This window comes from Lygodium microphyllum, chromosome 10, assembly GCF_053477565.2.
Source record: "Lygodium microphyllum isolate KBCC chromosome 10, Lygodium_microphyllum_v1.1.10, whole genome shotgun sequence".
In the NCBI taxonomy this organism is placed as follows: domain Eukaryota; kingdom Viridiplantae; phylum Streptophyta; class Polypodiopsida; order Schizaeales; family Lygodiaceae; genus Lygodium; species Lygodium microphyllum.
Genome location: NC_141144.1, coordinates 113,627,761 through 113,649,088, shown reverse-complemented (window position 1 = coordinate 113,649,088; position 21,328 = coordinate 113,627,761). Strand labels below are relative to the sequence as shown.

At 42.7% G+C, this 21,328-nt stretch overlaps 1 protein-coding gene across 1 annotated transcript in view; it reads left to right on the top strand.

Moving 5' to 3' along the window:
• The first annotated feature begins 776 nt into the window (after positions 1-776).
• Positions 777-21,328, top strand: part of LOC148030455 (uncharacterized) — a 44,472-nt gene continuing 23,920 nt past the window's right edge. The window contains exons 1-9 of the mRNA XM_087686778.1: positions 777-1,093; positions 1,259-4,813; positions 4,950-5,189; positions 5,279-5,411; positions 5,826-5,978; positions 6,081-6,334; positions 6,478-6,541; positions 6,736-6,942; positions 18,021-18,259. Of these exons, the coding sequence (XP_087542904.1) occupies positions 1,425-4,813; positions 4,950-5,189; positions 5,279-5,411; positions 5,826-5,978; positions 6,081-6,334; positions 6,478-6,541; positions 6,736-6,942; positions 18,021-18,259 (4,679 nt within the window). The 5' untranslated portion in view covers positions 777-1,093; positions 1,259-1,424. The remainder of the gene's footprint in view (positions 1,094-1,258; positions 4,814-4,949; positions 5,190-5,278; positions 5,412-5,825; positions 5,979-6,080; positions 6,335-6,477; positions 6,542-6,735; positions 6,943-18,020; positions 18,260-21,328) is intronic.

Here is a 21,328-nt window from a genome sequence, read left to right as displayed (position 1 = left end):
AAATGTGACAATTGTTATTGCAAGCACGATATTCACATGTGCACACTGTGCTCCTTTCCCATTGCATCTTGGATGGTATTGCACTTATTATTAGATTGTTGATTGTTTGGATATTCTAAGCTTGCATTCTTCTCTTATTATTAATGTTGTTGTTCTTATTAAATCATATGATATCATCAAATAGGATATAGTACATACATCCATGGAGGTGATGCTAAATGACAGACGGAGGTATTGTTCTGTGGCTTTATTGTTCAAGATTTCCATTGTATTCTTACAGAGTCATAACAATCAAGCACACATAAATACATTATTATTTCCTACATTATTATAGAGTCTTAAAAAATGATATTTTGCAAGGATGCACAAATGCAATTATTGATTAGCAACAAATTATTGATAATCAAGACAAGTGGTTGGTGGTTGCTTATCATGTTGAAGGCATGCTAAAAGGGTACTCAAGGCCTAAGCCTTTTTCAAAGTCACTCATTGGTTTACCTGGCATGTTGCCAGTAAACCATGGTTAAATTCAATTTCCCGTAGTGGCGCAAAAGCTTAATCCAAAGTTAGGTTCTTGCCTTGCTAGCGTAGGTAGAGGGGTTCTACCGCCGGTAGCCGGTAACTCACGGCCCCCACTGGGCGACCCGCAACTGCCGGTGGGGTGCGCCGACAGCGGCCCTAGTCGGTGGAGAAACGGGTGAAGCCGGTAAGAAGGGTGACCGGCCAAGGCGGTAATGATCTTCTCTCTCAATCATCACAAACATAACCTCTCCCCTTCTCATTTTCTCTCCCCCGCTCTCCCTAAGCTGTGGCCATAGCCAAGCTGCGTTGAAAGCCTTTGTGCAGATAGGGAAAGCTAGAAAGCCTTGTCAGCAGACAAGCTATTGCCGTCCGCTGATCAACCTGCTCCATTGGTTCACGCCTTGTTGCCAGCCATCGTGTCGACGAATGGGGCAAAACTAGGGTTATTAATTGGCAGACTCGGGGACATTCCTGCATTATTGATCCATTTGAATGGAGCTTGATCATCGGGACTGGATTCTTTCTCAATGGATCATTTAATCACGATCCCGGATCATGCTCTTGTTGAAAGGTAAATACCTTGATTGATAATCATTGCGGTAGATAGTGTCCGGTATCAGTCTCGCACGCATTATCAAACACAGTATTATATGCCTGGAAGAAATCACATACACGCTTACTATGGGATCGGCATTTGGCCAAGAGCAAGAGAACAGGTTACATTTTGATTTTTCAGGTCATGGTTGTCTGATCATACGGGATATGGAATTATTGGATTGAAGATCAAGGTTCGGATTCTGGAGGACGTTCTGGTTTGGACTGTGTAGTGCCTATGCTTTGAAAGTGTGCAGCCAGTTTTCTGATAGGCAGCGTTGAAGTGTAGTTATATTACAGGTGAAATCATGTCAATGCTGCTAGGAATGAGAGGTCCAGGTCGCGATAGTGAGGGGCAACCAGTGCGGGAAAGCATTATTCAACAGCCTGGGTCATTCTATAATGGCAATCCTTCATCATCTATCTGGGGCAATAACCCCCCCACACCTCCAAATTGGCGAGATTCCTCGCCAGCTAATGGTGTTTTTCCTTCGTCTACTTCAACCTCAGTGTCTGTCTCATCGTCATCATCTGTGTGTGGTTCTAGCATGGAACATCAGTCGCACTGGCAGCAAGTTGTTTTCAATGCGACTGGAGAGTTAAAGACGGAAATAGATAAACCTAAAGACAAAGATGTGCCTACCACAAGAAGAGCAGCAGAATTCATGGTAAGGCAAGATAGGCCAGAACAAATATTTGGTGCAGCACGACCATCCATATTTAGCACACCGATATCTCCTTTCAGCTTTGGATTTCCTCCTCAATCTAGCTCTATAAACATTCCAAAGTTGAATGATGGGCTGGATGCATCTCAAATTGCCAGCAACCATAGGGTTTCTCATGAATCCCTTTTTGAAGGAGGTGGAGGATATGTCTTTGAGGCTTCATCAGGGGCACATAATGCCCTTAAAAATCAGAATAACTCATCTACAAGGATCAGTCCAGTAGTGGAGTTTTCTGATCAAGGTTCCACAGCTTCATATTCCATGGAAAATCTGATGAAAGATTGGGAGTCAAGGTTACATCTGCAGAGGGGAGTACCGAACAATCTTGCTACTCCAGCGAACTTGCATCACACATTCAAATTGACTGAGGAAGACAAACCAGTGTCATTGGAAACTAAGCTACCTAGTGCAGCATGTGGGAAAGCAGTGAAAAATAGCAGACCTAGTACTGATAATGAAAAATTATGCACTGCTGAACCTACAGCCCATGTGAAAGCGGATGATGTACCAATAGATGTGGGTGGATCACAAGCATTACCTGGTCAGAAGGATGGCAAGGGGGTCTTTGTTTTTGGTGCATCTGGAACCAATGTGAGAGCTGGGCCATCACAGCAGAAATTTTTGAATCCTTCTGGGGCAGGAGGTATGTCAAAGTCACGATTTGGCAAGCTCAAGAAACACCCCACTTTCACAAAAGGGAAAGGAGCAGGCATAGGTGGAGCTACTGGAGTAGGACAAGCAGCTCAAGAGGTTAGTAGAGATGGTTCTCCTCTTTCAAGTGTGGGAGCTGATTTCAAGGACACCTCACCTTATGATGATGAATGTTCTCATTGGTCAGAGCATGACATTGGGGCTACACATGAGTCACAGTCCACATCTCATCGGTCAAAGCCAAAGGTCACTTTGGGCCTTGGATTAGACAGGTCAAGTATGCACTCTGCAGGTCATTTCAACAGAACATATAGCATAGGAAGTGATGATAACCATTCTTTTTACAGTTTGAATGCAAGTGTTTTCATGTCTTCAAATAAGGATAACCAACAAGAAGAGCAGCTGCATACAGTTAGCCAGCGTTTGAATGGTTGGCATCCTTTTCTCCAGCAAAGTGACCAGAATTTTACAGGTGGTGGCAGCCAAACTACAGAGGCCATTCCAAATCTTACCAACCTTAAGACAACATGCAGGCCAGGAGTGGCAGATGGTTTTGTGGAACGTGAAGCCACTGATGACCCACTTTCAGATGAGAGCATTGCCAATGTGATTGCTGAAATGGCCAAATGTGGGTCCCCTTTAGGAAAGCAGGAGAGGCCAGGAAGTTCTCTTGAGACATGTACACAAGAGGGGAATACACAATGCCCTAATGAAGCATCTGCTGATGGGATTAACTCCTCAGAAATAATGTCTGCTGAGTCAAAATCTTACAGCGAGTTTTCTGTTGAAGAACTTCGACAACGGATTGCAAAACTTGGTGGAGCCGATCCAGTAAGACATGGGCAGAAAGAGGATCAGGATGCAACTGGGGGCCAGAACAATGCTACATACCCTTTCGTGTTTCGTGCTTCCAGGCCATCCAAGGCTTCAACTCATACTGTGAATGGTGATTCCAATTTTGGGCCTGATCAATTTGTTCCTACGTTTTCATCAGTGAACAGAAAAGGTGAAAATGTCAATGCTGCAGAGTTACACAACAGAGACAAAAATAGTAATTTTGAGAATTTGCAGGGGCCTGGTGCTGGGTCAGCAACCTTTTTTAATCCACCCACTACTCCAATGAGCTTTGAAGTAGGCAGTAATGAAAAGGGATCATACAGTGCACAAACTCCGTTGTTCAGTTTTAGTAACACATCCCTTGCGGGAGCGTCAGTCTCAGGCTCGCATCCAAACTTAACTTCATTCAATGCAATGCAACAAGCTTCATTTGTGAAGCCTCACAGTGAAGCTCCAGTGGGAGAGTTTGCAGGTCCTCCTTCTCCGGAATCGTCTGCATCAGACAGTTCACCCCCTAGAAGTGAACAATGGTCAACAGGAGATGGATCATCATTTGGCGAACGTCGGCATTTTGAATTCAGAGGGATCAGCAAGGGTGTTCACGGTGGTGCATCCATTGGAAAAAAAAAGGCCCGAGTGTCCTCCACAACTAGGAGGCTTGGCAGGCGACCTACAAACAAGCAGAAGAAAGGTGCCCAAGGAGGTTCATATGCAACTCCTGCCAAAGAGGGTGCTGGCTCTCCCATGGATTTCTCCCCTTGTGTAGGGGAAGCTGTACCACATTCAAAGTTGGGTTTATCTGATGCAGACGTGGAACAAGTTTGGGATGGATGGGTGCCTTCAGCTGAGAGTCAAGGTGTTGAAGAAGTCAGAGCTGCAGCTGCTAAGTTAAGTCTAAATAAGGAACAGGAAGAGGATCAGGCGCGACATCAGGAGTTCAGATTCACTGGAGATCCAACTGGATGGTTTGAATTTCCATGTCAGAGGAACCCAAAATGGAAGAGAGCAGCACGAGAAGAAGGGCAGAGTGCAAGCAATGTGGTGGGCAACCTGTGGGCAAACAATAAGAATGGGAAAGAGGCTGAGTACCCTTTTATCACTACATCAAATGCTGATGCAAGCAGTCAACATGGCTTCATTTTTGGGAGTGATAATGTCCGCTCTTCTTTGTCTTCACCCATGCCTTTGAAACATTTTTCCTTAAGCCAGGTGGAAGTAACAAGAGAGTCTGGGAAGTATCCCGACTTTCATGGGGAAGCAGCTCCAAACTCAGTTACAGGTGGGCCCAATGCTCAAGGATCAACAGTTTTTAGCAGGGTGTCTGAGCTATCAGTGTCAGCTAATCAAGGACCTTTCCATGGCTCATCAGTAAAGGGTTCTGATGCATATGGTGTTTTTCAGCAGTCTGACTCTGGGACACCTTCTAGTCCTAGTGCAATGAAAAGTGCAGCAGCGGAGCAAGTATGTGAACGGTGGCGTTTAAGGTCAGTGACATTTAAAAGCTAAGGTTGTTCAAAAGCCGAAAAGGTCTTTTAAAAGTTGTGGTTTCTAGCTGTCTGAAAGTACATGATTTGTGGCTTATGTTAAAAATCTGCTAAAATTCATGAATTACCTAAGCAGGGGAAACAAAGCTTATGCAGATGGGGATTTCCCCAAAGCTGAAGAATGCTATTCTCGTGGTGCAAGCAGTGTCTCCCCAAATGAAACGTCGCAGAGCTGCATAAGAGCCTCTATGTTGTGCTACAGTAATCGTGCAGCCACACGCATGGCTGTTGGTAGAATGAGAGAAGCTCTTGCTGATTGTATGCGAGCCATGGTTGTGGATCCAAATTTCCTTCGAGTAAGAACACGAGCAGCCAGGTAATTATGTTTGTATACAACAACATCAACTTAATGTTCAGGCTGTTGGTTCAAATGTCTATTTAGTAAGACACTTACACTTCTCGCAGTTGCTATTTAGCACTTGGTGATAGTGAGGCAGCTGCAAATATGTTCAGAGAATGCCTGAAACATGCAAAAGAGGGTACCAAACCTGATGCCAAAATTGCAGCAGAGGCAATGGAAGGAATAAAGAAGGCTCAGGTATTGTTGTGCTCTGTTCAAGGGCTTCATGGGCGACATGTATGCTGTTGAGGTCAATGACAGCTTTAAAATAACTATGTTGATAGACGTGTGATCAAATCTGATAGTTTTCAGTTAGTTAGTTGTGGTGAAGGCATGCCAGTGTTACTACTGCCTGGCGGATATTTAATGTGTTCCCCCAGCACTTCAGAACACACCTATTGAAAAGAGGGTTAACATTTTTAACCAAGTTATTCAGCTAGAATGTGATTGTAGTAATTTATGCTTTGCAGCATAGAGTTTATAACAAATTTGAAGTAGTCCGATTTTGACATGCTTGATTCCATGCATTTGTTGGAAGACAGATTTTCTAATTGAACATCGTGACATATTTTGACTTATTCAATTTCCATTTCTCTATTGGCTAAAATACAGCAAGTAGATGATTATTCAGTCAGAGCATTTGAGCTTCTGCAAAAAGAAAACTCTACAGATTCAACAGCTGCATTACGCTTGCTCAATGAAGCATTATCAATTAGTACTTACTCAGAGTTTCTCCTGGAGATGAAAGCACAAGTTTTATTTTCGGTGAGTAAGGAGATTGTGTGATGTTGTTTGTAAGCTTGTTTAGGCAAAGATTAGATTGATGCTGGAGAGATTTGGATAATGGTGCTAATTATTCTTTTGCAGCTTCGAAGATACGAGGAAGTTGTCCAGTTGTGTGAACAAAGTCTGATCTCTGCAGAAAGAAATCATGGTACTGCTGTTATCGACCAGCAAGATGCTATTTCAAATGAGGCATCTTCAAGCATTGAGAATGCACTGCTTAAACTTTGGCGTTGGCGGATGATTGGCAAATCTTTGTTTCATCTGGGCAAGCTGGAGGAGTCACTTGATCTGCTTTTGAAGCACGAGGAAGGGCTTTCGACCTTAAGACCTGAGAAGTAATCACTCAATTCAGTCCAACACTGTGCTGTGCATGCTGTGTAAAGAAGCCTGTAGCAGCACTACAACTTTTTGCAATGATGTGTGCATGACGTTTTTCTCATGGTTGCTTCTTCATACTGAGATTTTGTTATTTGGTTAGGGCTGCAAGCATAGAGTCTTTGTCTCCACTTGTGTCTACCATCTCTGACCTATTGCGCCATAAGGTTGGTTGCGCCCCCCTTTTGTTTTTTACATTTCAATTACCTGGAAACTGAATTTTTTGTTCCTCATCTGTACATCTAAGTCAAACTTTCTCCAACAGATTCAAAAAAATTGATATTTGAATTTCTTCATAATGTCAGATCAACATTCAAAACTGTTGCATGAAAATTCTCACTAGTGTCTGTGGGTTCTGCAGGCTGCTGGAAATGAAGCTTTTCAAGCAGGTAAACATTCTGAAGCAGTGGAGCATTATACTGCAGCCTTGGCCTGTAATGGGGAATCACGCCCTTACAATGCAGTGTGCTTTTGTAATCGTGCTGCTGCTTCACAAGCTTTGGGTCACATAGCTGATGCTATAGCGGACTGTAGCCGTGCAATTGCTCTGGATCCGAGTTATCCTAAGGTAGGTTGATCCATGGAGAGGTCGTAATTCATTCACTGCCTCTAGAAAACTTATCAAAGTTATCAAATTGACATAATTTCCTGAAAATAAATTTCCAAAAAGGGTTTGTTTTTAATTTACAACAGAACCTGTTTGGAAATACTTACGAATATCAAGTTTGATCTCTTGGAATCTGAGAAACTATGGCCTAGAGATGGATGTGTGAACAATAATTGAGTAGGGTTTCTGCAAGATTGTAAGAGTCAGAATGAAGTTTGGGGGCAAAAAAAAAGTAGTTCAGTCTAAGAACTAAATGTATCTACAGGTGAAATTGGTTCTCTGAAACTGAATTGAGGTCTGATAATTGAACACTTAGAATTTTCCTGTGCATAATTGTTAAGTTGGTTTTTGTCTGTGAAAGTTTCTGACTTCTAAGACGCTCAGGTAAAGTGTTTAAGTAGGTGTAATTTGTAAATGTAGACTGAAACTAAGGTATGGACCGTGGAGCCTTATGGGATCAGCTCAACTCTCAAGCTAGATCCTTTCTCTTTACAAGTTTGCAGGATTTTATCCTTATGCATGTTCGCCGGTTGAAGACTGTGTGGAAGTATGGAAGAAGCTTACCTCTTTGTATTAGCACAAGACATTTGCCCACCAGATTTCCCTTGAGAAGAAGTTGTGGATGCTCAGTATTGATGACTCTTCTTCCATGAAGGAGCACCTCAGTAAGATGGAGGACATGAGGGGTGAGCTTGGCTCTCTTGGTCAGATGTATCCTCTGAAGACATGGCTATGATTTCTTTGACTTAGCTACCATCTCCTTGGTTCGATGTCTTCTACACCAACCTTATCTTGTGTCACGAATTCTTCATGACAAAGAGCTTACTATAGTTGCAGAGGCTCTTGCATAGCACATTTGGCATTAGGCTATGTAGGAGGATCTCGATTCTATCAAGCATAATTAGACTTGGGAGTTGGTTCCACGTCCATGAAAGCAAAATACGATTGGTGTGAAGTGGGTCTATAAGACTAAGTACCTTGTAGATGGTTGAATAAAGCTATGCTTGTTGCCAAGGGTTTTGCTTAGGGGGCAGGTTTGGACTATTTTGAGACTTTTGCACCTATAGCTTGGATGCTTACTATTCGAGCTATCTTGGCTCTTGCAACCCATCACTCTGACTTGTTTATTAGATGGATGTCAAGTCTGCCTTCTTGAATGGTGTTCTTGAGGAGATTTATGTTTCACAGTCTCACGATTTTCTTGTGCAGAGGAAGGAGGACCATGTCTACAGATTGCAGAATGCCTTTTATGGCTTGAAGTAGGCTCCTAGAGCTTAGTACCGGAGGATTGATCGATTCTTTCTACAGAGTGGCTTTCATCAATCAGCTCATGACCCCAACCTATACTACCAGGTTGAGGGTGATAGGTGTGTTTTGATCATATTGTATATGGATGATCTTATCATCATAGGGAACTATGCTCAGGAGGTTGATTGGACTTTGGAGATTTTGAGACACGAGTTTGACATGATAGATCTCGGGATCCTACACTTCTTCCTTGGATTGGAGATCTATTAGACGGGAGAGGGCATCTTCATTTCCCAACATAGGTACATCTCGGAGTTACTCTCGGAGTTTGGTATTGTTGAGTGTCAGCCTATTTCATGCCCCATGCACCCAAAGTCCAAGCTTTTGGCAGCAAGGGACTCCCTTATAGATGCCACTTGTTATAAGTGTCTTGTTGGCTCCCTCATTTGGCTTATTCACACTCGGCTGAATATTTCTTTGTGGTGGCTTTGCTATCTTCTTTCATGAAGACTCTCGCTTAAGAGCATTGGAGAGTGGCTTTATGCATTCTTTGTTATTTATAGGGGACTCGATTCTATGGGATCATGTATGTAGGGGGGTTACTCTTTCTGGTTGAGCGACTCTAATTGGGCATGTGATTTGGATCTAAGACAGTTCACTACAGGTTATGCCTTTCCCTTGGATTGAGAGTTATCTCGTGGAGCAGTAGGAAGTAGCCTACTATGGCCCTTTGTTCTATAGAGGTAGATTATTATGCATTATGTTCTATAGCTATGAAGGCGGTTTGGCTTCGCCACATGTTGGTAGAGATTGGTTTTCTCTAGCTTGGACCTACGGAGTTGTGTATGGACAACTAGAGTGCTCTAGCTTTGGCGAAGAATCCTATGTTTCATGCTCGCACGAAGCACATTAAGGTTCAGTATCACTATGCTTGAGAGCGGATTTTGGATTCTGAGTTAGCAGCGGCCTATTGACCCATAGAGGACAACGGAGCGGATCTCTTCATGAAGCCTTTACCCCAGGCTTCTATGCTTTATTACATGAGGTTTTTGGGTCTTCAAACACTCCCTAGATCTGAGAGGGGGTGTTAGCCTGCCTATTTTAGTCATGTCAACTTGTCATCTCTTGGTTGTTAGCTCTTGTTAGAGTCTATTGAAGACATAGGAGCTTTGGTAGTTATAGGTGCATTTCCTTCAATTGTCAACTTTATGTGTGCATTTCTAGGTCAATTTTTACTTTTTCCAGTTTGCCTCCACCTATCAGACATTGTCCTTGCCAGTTGGGATTTTTTTGTGGCCACTTGATATTTTTTTGGCATTTTTTGTAATATGACTGGTATTAAATGCTGGTCGGCCAGCATTTATAGTACTCTCAGGGGTAGCTCGATCAGTTTTGGGCATTTATGGCTGTATATGGCCAGCTAGCCCCATTCCCCCCCCCCCTTCCCCCCCCCCTTCCCCCCCCCCTCCCCCCAACCCGGCAACTTGGCAATCACTCACTCTCAATGGTCTTTTTTCCTCCATTGGTAGGTGCAAACTCCAATACTTCGTGCTTGGTGTTGCCATTGTCATTAGCCTGATTTGGTGCCCTTTTTGATGCTATGGGCTACATGCAATGACTAATCAGTCCATCCTCTTTGTATTAGCATTCTTCATCAGTCAATGTAGTTTTCTTCCTTTATCTTTTACGGGGTGTGTGTGTATGTGTGTGTGTTTCTCCCTGTATTCATGTTTCTCTTCCATTGCGCACTCTCACAAGTCATGCATATAATATGTTCACAAGACACGAGTGTATTGACATGAGAAAGTTATGAACTTTTGGGAGCAATATTCATAATGGATAGATTGCACTTAGAAGTGAGAACACCACCTTAAAGACCACTCGATTAGGATTCTTTTGTTGAGAGTAGTCATTTCACAGCTTCATGTGCGCCCAATCTGCTAATGCACAGGTGGCTTTTTTTGAGTTTATCCCATCTTTTTGTTTATAAAAGGAGGGTTATGGCCTCATTCTTTGTCTTGTACATGCTTAATCGTTGATTGTGGGGAGAGGGAGCTTGTGTAGTGTGTGAGCTAGCACTCAACCATTGTTCTCTTGATTATCATAGTGGATTCCTGTTTCTGTTTATGAATTGTGTATTACCTGTTGCTTTGTTCTGCTATTGCTTATTTCTCTTCTAACATGTATCAAATGTTTAGGTTGCTTGTGTTAGAATTTGCCAATTCTATGGGCAACACCTAATGTTTCATTTAGTTAGTTTACAGTGTGAACACAATTAAGCTAAGGATGATTCTTGTGATGAACATGCATTAATGAGCTCATTTTTAGATGATGATACGTTGAGCTAAAAACTCATTACATCTTGATTAACTCTCTAAAATAGTCCCTAAACAATAAATTACCATAAGTTTTATTAAAGAGGGAGCGGTTCTAGAGAGTTTTTGTGTTCCACATGCAAAATCTAATTTGGAAGGATCATTCCATGTCTATAAATAGACAAGTGGCCCACCATTCAACCCCATCCTTGTCTTGCAAGTTTTAGCCATCAGTCCTCTTCCATTAGTTGTCCAATCCCCAATGGGTGCTACTATGTGGTCTATAGTTGTTGTCTAGCCTCCCATTGTTGCTAGTGATTAGCTTTCATCTTCTACATCAGGTCGTTTTTGTGTTTTCAGCACTTTTCTTCATTAGCCTTTGCTTCGACTGGTGGTTGCTGCATTTGAGATCCGTCTTTGGTGGGTGACACACATCACCACCTCCCTCAACCCACTCCCATCACTCCCATGAGAGCCATCGGCTGTTTTATAGCTCTTCCCTTGAGTATATTGTATATTCTCTCATTCATTTACAACATTGATTCATTCACTTCAGAGTTCTCTTTCTTCTTTGTTTACATTTGTGTTTTTGCGTTTTGAGTTTTGTGTTTTGTGTCTTGTATTTTGCGTTTAGGGTTTGAGTTTTGCACATCATTATCCGAGTCTTTGTGTTTTAGTCATGGTTATACATTTTGTGCTCCCTTAGTGCAAACCCTAGCATATCTTCACATGGTATTAGAGCTAGTGCTCTTGTAAAGAGTATCTTGTAGATATTGTGGAGGCTTAGTTTTGTGGGACTCGCAAGGTACATGAATGACACGTAAGTGATTCATAATGTCTTAGACACCTTCTCTGGATTTCATGATGTCTTATTGGGCTTCTCCATCATTGGAGACTGAGAAGACATTATGGACTCTGTAAGGAAGACGACACTCTATCTTTACCTTCACCTTCTTTTTCTTCTTTTGTTCTAGATTTTAGTCTCTTGAGAGAGGAGTTTGAAGAGTACTTGTACATTATGTATAGTTCAGGTTATGCCCCTCCTACCAGCTTTGTTATTCCATTTGGACCTGTTGGTGCGGTTGGCCTCCTTTTTGATCATGGAGGATATATGACATTTGGGATGACTGGTGACCAATCTTCTTTATCTCAGCCAGACCGAGTGTTAGGTTCTTGTACTCCCTTTGAGTCATATGAATCAAAACCCTCCACTGTTCCTCCTTTTGGCGTGTAGGTTCTGGATGATTTTCTATATGTAAACTTCAATAGAGGGGGCTCTCAAAGCAGACATCTTTCATTAGGTATATCTACATCTTATGTTTCATTTAAGCATGTAAACCACTCTTCTCAAATACGTCCCATCGTATCCTGTTCTAATCCACACCTTGATATACTCTCTTCTTCATTCCAAAACCTTAGATTATACTCCAATACACTAGGAGTTGGATCCTTCGTCTCTGCTCCTAGCACTTTTTCTTTCTCCATACCATCTTCTACCTACCCTCACTTCACTATCCCTTTGCACCCTCATACATCGTTAGGGGAAAATGCCACCCTTTAACATTGTGCCTTTCACATTCTTGCAAGTGAGCACTTCTTTTCACTCTTGCAGAGAGCTGTGATGGACATCCCCCTCACTATCCCCAATCACTTACCTTCCCACTTATTGACCTTCTAGACCTAGGGATTTCTATCCTTTGCTTATGGTGCGTTTCCACACACTCCATAGGTCACTTCCATGCAAGGATTTCCATCCTCTACCCCCTGTGTCTGTCTCTCTCCTCCATGGGCTCCTCATGCGGTTACCATACCCATGTCCAATTAGTTCGTACCCACATTTGGATCCATTGTGCACACTTCTTGCATGCACGGTGGGAACTCTGTGATTACTTTCCAAGTGTACTCCACTCCCCCACCCTATCCAACCTACCCCCATCACCCACCTTTTTCGTCCTACACACTACCACTTCTGTTGCTATGGCCAAGATTGCCTTCACGGATAAGACTCGTTTTAAGTGGTCAAATTCATGACTTGGTCAAACTTCATGCTAGAAGTGCTTGAATTTCAAGGACTTTAGGATCTCATTATTGGTCTAGAGCCTATGTTGGACTCTCAATTAGCTCACCGTGAGTACATTTGTGAATTGAGAGTCCGCAATGCCATAGCCAATGTTGAGTTGATGTAGTTGTTACTTTGTGAGTTCCATTCTCAATTATAACATTTTCCCCTCGCATTTGTGCATTGGAGTCATCTCATTGACCACTATGTGACGTGAGATCGCACTCGGTGTATCAATCTCGATTTTGAGCTTCAGGAGTTTTACAGAAGGGGATGATCTGAAAGTCAAATTGACCGAATATTGGCGGTTACTCGTTGAGTTCGCTAGTATTGGCTCTCCGAAGTTGAATTAGGACAAGGTGACATTCTTTTTGTTTCCTAAAAAGTACTTCCACTTCATTCAATACATTATCTCATTGCCCTGATTGCCGACCTTTTATGAGTTCAAGTGTCAATTCTTGTGTCCACAAGAAATCATCCACAATCTTATTTAGAGAGGGGTTTGGTTGCCTCTTCTTCACATCCTTGTGAGAAGTTTGAGGCTTTTTGAAAGTCCTTGGACTTGCTACCCCTTGATTGATTTTTCTATGCTTCCACCGCATTGGTACTGTAGGGGGGGTGTTAGGATTTGCTAATTCTATGGGCAGTGCCCAATGTTTCATTTAGTTAGTTTGTAATGTGCACACAACTAGGCTAGTAAGTTCTGTCACCACATTTAGAGTTAGTTTTAGAGTTGGCTAACTTCAATTGAGTTAGGGGTTTTGGTCTACCTTAGACCTAAGGTTGTACTTTCATCTTATTACTTTTAGTTCAGCTAGTACACTCAATTGTTTTAGCTCACATTGTCTACTCTCTCTCTCGTTTCTCTCTTCTCCATGGTAGGTTTAGTTTCCAATAGCTTGATGGAGTGTTGCCTCGATATATTGAGTTGTAGGTGTTGAGTGTTTGTGCTACACAGGCCAACTTGTGTGCTTGCAAAGCACCATTGACCTCTGTACTTTTGCAGCCAGCTTGCATACCTGCTGTAACTACACTATTGACCTGCATTACCCTTGCGCTCCATTGGGGTGCGTAATGCATTTGCTGATGCTTGACATTTGGTTTCTAGCTTGATGTCTAGGGTTGCAATTGTATTTGCCTTGTTTGTTGCTTTTTTTGGTGCATTTGTTTTGTTGGCAGTCTTGTTTGTATATTGTGGTTGCACATCAATTTGTTGTTTGCACATCCAGTTATTGGTTGGCATTAGGCCGTATCCTTTGGTCATTATCCTTGTCTGCCCAAGTTGCATTGCAATCGATGCTTTCTACTATTGCTCTTGTGTCACATGTGCTGTAGTTGTTGCTGCGTTAATCATTAGACACATGTATTTTGCCTGCTTTTGCTTGCATTTGTAACATCCATTTGAGGTTGTTTCACGTGCTTGCTAGTCATTTGATTGCTTTGTTGTGGTTGTCCACATGTTGATGTCACTTTTGCATTGCATTTGTCGCACATGCCAATGATTCATTACTTCTTGTTCTTGAGCTTGCAGGTGTTCACACTCCCTCTTCTATTAACTCTACAGAGGTAATGCGTTATAACTTATTTCCTTTCTCAACCTACTAATTCTCTTGTGATTAAAAGATTCATTGTTTTTACCTATACCATGGAGTTGTGGTTGAGTGTTTCACAATGTGGCGAAGTGGTGGTTATGCATGTGAAGCAAAATAGAAGAAATGGGTGCTGAGAAACAATAAGATTTGCAAGGAGAAGCACAAAGTGTACGGCAAACACTGTGACAAAGGAACTTAGAAACATTCAAGAAGAAAGATGAACGATGAACACTGAATCATGCTGATACAATGGAGCCAAGCTCGGAGATGATCGAACTATCCTAGCTGATCAGCTGGTAGCACTTGGAAGGGATTTGAATAGTGAAGGGAGCAAAATGCAGCCCTTCAGGCAGAGGTGTCGATGGCAAGATAAAGAGTTGCTCTATGGAGGGAGCAAAATGCCGTCCTTTGGGCAGTGGAATGTTGGAGTAGACACTGGGAGATGAAGGATAGTAGTAGAGGGAGTGAAACATAGTCCTCAAGAGCTATTGGAGATGAAGACCATGCTGAAATCTCTTTGAGATGAGTCAAGGTGACTACTAGGCAGCTAATTGGAGAAGAAAACACAAGAATGTCTGATGATGATCTCTCCGTGTGAGTAGCTGTAAACAGATGACTGCTGGGCAGCCCATTAGGAGAGGAGAAAACACAAGAATGTTTGATGATGATCCCTTTGTGTGAGTAGCTGTAAATAGACGACTGCTGGGCAGCCCATCAGGAGAGGAGAAAACATCGATGTTGGGTTGAAGAGGGTGTAGCTTGCTGTAGACGGCTTGAATCTGCTGCAAACGCAGCCTCCAGAAGGTGGCGAAGATGACCTCTAGAATGAAGTCGTCTGTTGGTGTGGTGTCACGATTAGTTGGACAGCACATGACGTGAGAGATTTGCTAGGGTAGGGGTGTGGACAGTAGTGGTAGAGGGCTGAGGCTGATAGTGTGATGAGTGAATGAGCTGATGAAAAATGAATAAGATGGAGTGAGGATGGATATGCAGTCAATAATGCCCATGCCTATTAATAGGCGCATGAGCACACACTTAAATGACTTTGGTTGCTTAGCAAGGGGCTGTCATGGTGTCACATTTGAAGAAAAGAAATATGGGAAAGACATGCCATTGCTCCGTATGATGGCACTTGTGGTCATGCTTGATGGAGGATGAGATTGCATGGAGGTCTAATAACATCTTGGTTCACTTGGGACCCATCGATGTCTTGAGGAGACGATACTCGCATCTAGTGATGCTACATACCCTCATATGGTCCTTAGCTAGAAGAGGCAAGTGTGGATTTGGGCATGTTGATGTTTTTTCTGTTCGGTGGACTTGATGTGTGTCATTGAGTTCACATGTTTGGAGACCCCCAAAACTTGGGTTAGTGTGTCGAGCACCAAGTTCAAGATGGGATGTGTGACATGATGTGTTCATGTGGTCTCACATGAATGATGAGGGGACATGAAGGCATGTAGGTATTCTCTAGTGTAGGAATTTTGGTGTCACTACGTGCGATCCATGGAGCTTGTGGGACTATAGGAGTGCTCGATGACTAGCTTGACTACCAACTTTAGAGAGGGATAGTTGCAATGGACTTCTTTTTTAGGGTGCTTTCTTTTTGAGGCACATCTAGCCTTGATGACGTTGGATTCTCCCATGGTGCATCCTAGGTGTTCTTGTTATTTGCTTGTTCCTTGTCCTCCAAGGGAGGGTGTTAAAGCAGGGAATGTGTGTGAGTGAGAGAGAGAGAGAGAGAGAGAGAGAGAGAGAGAGAGAGAGAGAGAGAGAGAGAGAGGTGCGTGCACACATGATGTGTACGTATGTGTGTATACATGTGCATGTAAGAGAGATTTTTGATTGACAACGTAAATGAAACAACATTTTTAAAGTACAAGTGAAAAACTTGTATTTGTATGTGAAAGATTGACCTATGTTAGCTAAGTATAAGAAAGTGAGAGGATGTGGAAGGGGAAGGGGAGTGAAGATATAAAAATGGAAACAAAAAGTTGATTAGGTTTTTTTCTTAGAGAGAAATTACTGAAAAACTTGCTCTAGCAGACTTGTGACCAGGGAACAGGTAGGGAATGGGCAGGGAACGTTATAAAGGGTCAGCAAACAGGAATAGTTGTTTTGGGGTTTTGGGGGTGGGGGTCCTGGAATGCATTCCAACTGTTCCTTTGGGCTAGAACGGCCGTTTCCTGTGTCTCTGCAATTGACTCACATGAAATCCTGCTAGAGGAAGATTGCATCTTGGTTGTGGCAACCAATTGGTCAGGATGGCAATCTCCAGCCTAGGGAGAAAAAACCATATTGGGAATAATTGGTGATCCAATGTCCTCATGTTAGTCAAGCCCAATGGTAGATTTGTATGTATCTTTTACTTTGTATCAACAAAATTTTCTCTTTGTTGCTCCTTTTGATGTGCACGAATTGGCTGTATCCAAAGACTCACATGGCTACTCAAACGGCTCTGCTATTCTCTTATCTTTTGCCTACAGATGGCTCACCATGCCTTGTCTAGTCGGTGTGCATTTTTGGGCAACCAATTGGTGAGGATGACAATCTCTCAGCCTAGGGAGAAAAAACCATCTTGGGAATAATTGGTGATCCAATGTCTTCGTATTAGCCAAGCCCAATGGTAGATTTGTATGCACCTTTTGGTTTGTATCAACAAAATTTTCTCTTGGTTGCTCCTTTTGATGTGCACAAATCGGCTGTAAGTTACTCCAAAGATTTGCATGGCTAGTCAAATGGCTCTGCCATTCTCTTTCTTTCGGCTAGTTAAATGGCTCACATGCCTTGTCTAGTCAGTGGGCATTTTGGGGCACATCCCCAGGGGTGCTTCTCACCCCTGGGCCCCCTCTATCCATCTTATTCACCCTATAGTATACTCAACATTGACACTCCAATTGTGATGGCCAAGAAGGTCTTCAATGACAATGTAAAGCATTTGGGGGTCATAGGACTGCATAGACATGGACAAAGGGTTGTCTAGGAGAGAGAGCAAATTGCAGGGCAGAAGATTGTCAAGTTTTGTGTTGTTGGGGCAGCAATTGCTAAGTTGATGACATGGCAAGACATTAGAACTGAGCTGGGCTGCTTTTTAGTTAAGGTTGTGAAACATTAACGGCTGTTGGCTAAATTGATTTGTGGGCCTATTGAAGGGAGGAGTTGTCATTATCATCATCGTAAGAGAGATTATGGATCATTAGAGATTGTTAATCTATTGATTGTGATCATCATCGTGAGGATCAACATTGTTTTCTCTCGTTCTCAGGAAGATGTGATTTGTAGTGACCAAGGTCTTCTCTTGGCAAGCCATTATTTTTGCCTTTGGGTTCTCTTGCCTTTTGAGTGTTGTGCAATTTGTGATGTCAAAGGTGGTGATATTGTAAGATTCATAATTTCATAGTGGATGTTTTAGTCCAATTTGAGATACATGCTTTAGTTCAATGTGACAAATGACGTTAGATACAGGCTTTAGTCCAATATGACAACACATGCTTTAGTCAAATGTGAGCTTTTAGATGTTGACTGTTTTTGCATATTGCTTGGTGTTCTATCAAACATGCAATGCCCATATTTGTGCATTATTGGAGTGGCACGAGCAGATTTCCTTTGTTCAACATTTTTTCTCAAGAATGTGCTGCTGTTCTCATTATACAATCATGCACAGAGACTGTAGTGGAAATGTATTGCACTAAAAAATTATGTAACTGCATTTTGCCACTGCACGAAAGTCAGTCAGTGTAATGGAATTGCATTTTACCACCAGGAAACACACTTTTGAGCTTATGCAATTTGGGCCTTATGTTTATCAGTTGTTGGCTTGTGTAGGCAATATCGCGGAGGGCCACATTGCATGAGATGGTTAGAGATTATGGACAAGCTTGCAATGATCTTCAAAGACTTGTCACACTTCTGGAAGGTTACCAATCCCACGGGAAGAACAATCAGTCAACCAGAGTGGGAGCGCAGAATCTGAATATGCAAGATCTTAAGCAGGCTCGTGAAAGATTGGTGAAGGCAGAGGATGACATGAAAAAGGGCTATCCAATCAACCACTATTTGATCTTGTAAGGGTTTGAATTTTTGCAGTCCTTTGCATGGTTCAGTGTTGTTATTAAATATCTGGAGATCAAAAGGTTTCTTACATGGCCCAAGCCCTAGTGGGTGTGACATCAGGTGTCTTTGTTAGCCAGTCATAGTCATGATAGGATCATTCTTACATCTCCTGCCTTTTGGCAATCCCACCATGAAATCCATAGAGATGTCCTTCCAATGTACATGGGGATCTGGCAATGGCACTATCTTCCTTGCTGCTTTTTGGTGTCAAGCACTAAAGTTTGACATGCGGGAACACTGCTTATGTATGAGTGGATTTCTTGCTTCATCCTTGCCCTAAAGACATGTCCTATTCAACTTCTCTCCATTGTTGGCTTATTCTTTATGAAACCAACCCGGCTTTTTATAGAAGGGTCGTGCAATGCTAAAATGCACTGATTTACAGCAAGCAATAAAAGTATGAAATAAATAATAAGTCTAAATTGAACCACTTTACCAGTTTGGGCTACATTGTCCTCAAAAAATTTGAGACGAGCTGACACCTTATTGGCTCCAAATATTGGCGCCCCTTGTGGTATTTCTTTTCATGTTAATTCCAAAATCCCTATCACACAACTAAGAATTGTCCGAGCCAATTCTTCAACAACATTTGGAATAGTAAGCTGCCCTTTGTAACCAGCAACCATCAAGCTCAGTTTACCCCTTGATTGGATGCACAACTGGGCACAAATTAAGTCAAGAACACTTGCATGCAAGTCTCCAATGGCCAATTGCATCAAGCCTCTAATTATCATTTTTTTTGTTGCATGCAAATCAGCCCATCTATAGGTCCAAAGTATCACCTATTCTATTGTCCATTGGCTGAATTTATATTGGCAACCTTTTTGAATCATTGAGGCACACATGCACACATTCCAATGCTGCCATGCAAAACTAATCCTTGTTCGTTACACATTGAGATCCGCAAATCAGCAATCACAACACAATGAGGTTCAAATTTGAAGCTCTAATTCTTTACCAAATTGTACATGTATCAAGTCTAGATGAGAGAAAAGAAGCAGGAGAGAGAAAATTCTGGGTATAACCGTGACCAATGTAAAAAATCCCCAAAATTTCCCCTTTATTTGAGCACATGTGGGCACAAATTGGTCTTCTACACTTGCATGTGAGTTATCCATTATGTAGATGACCGATGCTTCTCATATTTTTTGTAATTTCTTAGAGTTCTAGCAAATTCCTATGTGGCTTGTCTGAGATTCGAAGACGTACTTCTTGACATAGCTGAAAAACCCTAATGTTTGCTGAAATTAGGTTTGCAATAGGAGATTAGGGCTGATAAAATTTAGATGTGTTGAGGGAGAAGAAATGAGCAGCGAATTAGAGAAAATAAACAGTTCTATCCTACACATGGGTGCTCCAACTCAATCTGGCCAATGAGGGCCTTCTAGTGCAAGCCGATGCAGTATGGCAATCCAATAGCGATGGCCTCTACATACATTTGCATATCACTGAGATGGATCCGGCCACAAAGGGCCAACACAACCAGTTTTAGCAAGCAAGGGCAATCAAATCCGATCTTGCTAGGCAGGCCTCCTTCCTTCTCCACACCCTTTCCATGCATGGTAGTGCAAAAAGGAGAAGGATAGGCCATGTGGTGACAATGGACCTTGCCATGAGAGCATGGCAGCACGCGGATTCGAAAAGAGTGAGGGTGTCCTTTGCAGGTGCATTCCTGAAGATCCATGCCAAGCAAGACATTTCAAGCAAAAAACGCAGGTCCAGAGATGGTGTGATGAAATGGGATTGCATTTTTTGTGCCAGGCAACATGCTGCCTTTGTAAGGAGATAGTTTGTCATGAAAGGAGTTGCAAAGTCAAACCCCTTGATTCTAGTTGATTTGGGCATCTAGAAGATGATCAAGGTGTGACGTGGGGGACTCATCGACGTAGGCGTAATGGATAGGAAGAGGAGGTCCAAGTAGTATGCTTCCATTCGATGGGCCACCATGACCTCCTCCAACAAGGCGTCAAAGAACAATCCAGATACCAAGAGTCCATTAAGTAAGAAAGGTTGCGAGGCCGACACCACATGTTAGCATTGGTATATCTTCACGTGGCGAAGGCAACACCATGCGGCTTGTAAACAAATCTTGAGAGCATAACTAAGTAGGGGCATTCATATAGTTGTAATCACTTTTTTAATCTACTTATGAGTATTGGGTCTATTCTTGTACATAGAAAATCATAGTAGCCACACAACTCGAAGTGGCTTCGAGTTTTTTGTAGGGGGAGTGGGTATATTGGGGGTACCTTTCTCTCGAGGCTTGGCTCTCCAAGATGTGTCGTGGCATGGGGCCGTGGTGCATTATGCTTGAGCATGTTTAGGTGGCTCGGGGCCTCCACATGGAATATTAGAGTGGGGATGGTGAGTGCATTCAGTGACTAGTGAGGGAGATGAGCTTCGGTTTTGTGGGGCGAGAGGTGAGTGAGGTGTTGTGCCATAGTGAAGGGTTTTGAGGGTGCGTCCTTGCGTGAGCACCATAAAAGATCCGGTGACATGATGAAACTTCTTGCTTGTTGGGGGGAGGTGTTAAGGTGGACTATTGTGATGCATTGGTGCTGTGCCAGACGTGATACCGTGTCGTGTCGACCTCTGTGCTATGTTATTGTGCTTAGGTGGGTTCCTATCCCGAAGGGGGAGGTGTGACACATTGCATCGTGTTGGGTTATGATGCTGTGTCGACTTGAGATGTCGTGTTGAGATGGTCTGTGACGCAACTTGCGAGGCCAAGATTGATGGGGATCCGTAACCTCTTTTGACTTTCCCATGAGAGAAATACTCGTAGTTGCTCTACTCTTCCAGTCCTAGAAAGTGTTGTAGATTGATTTCTCCTCCATTGTCCCTAATAGCTCATTTGCTCTCTCTTAGCCCACCACTCAATTCTCCACTCTTTGATCTACATTGGGAGAAACAAAGTCCAATCCAAACTAGACATTTGAAAAATTTCCATTTGCATTGGGGGCCTCCACATGCAAATTCAAGCTGTATAGCCTTTTGGCCTTGTCCTCATTAAAATAACA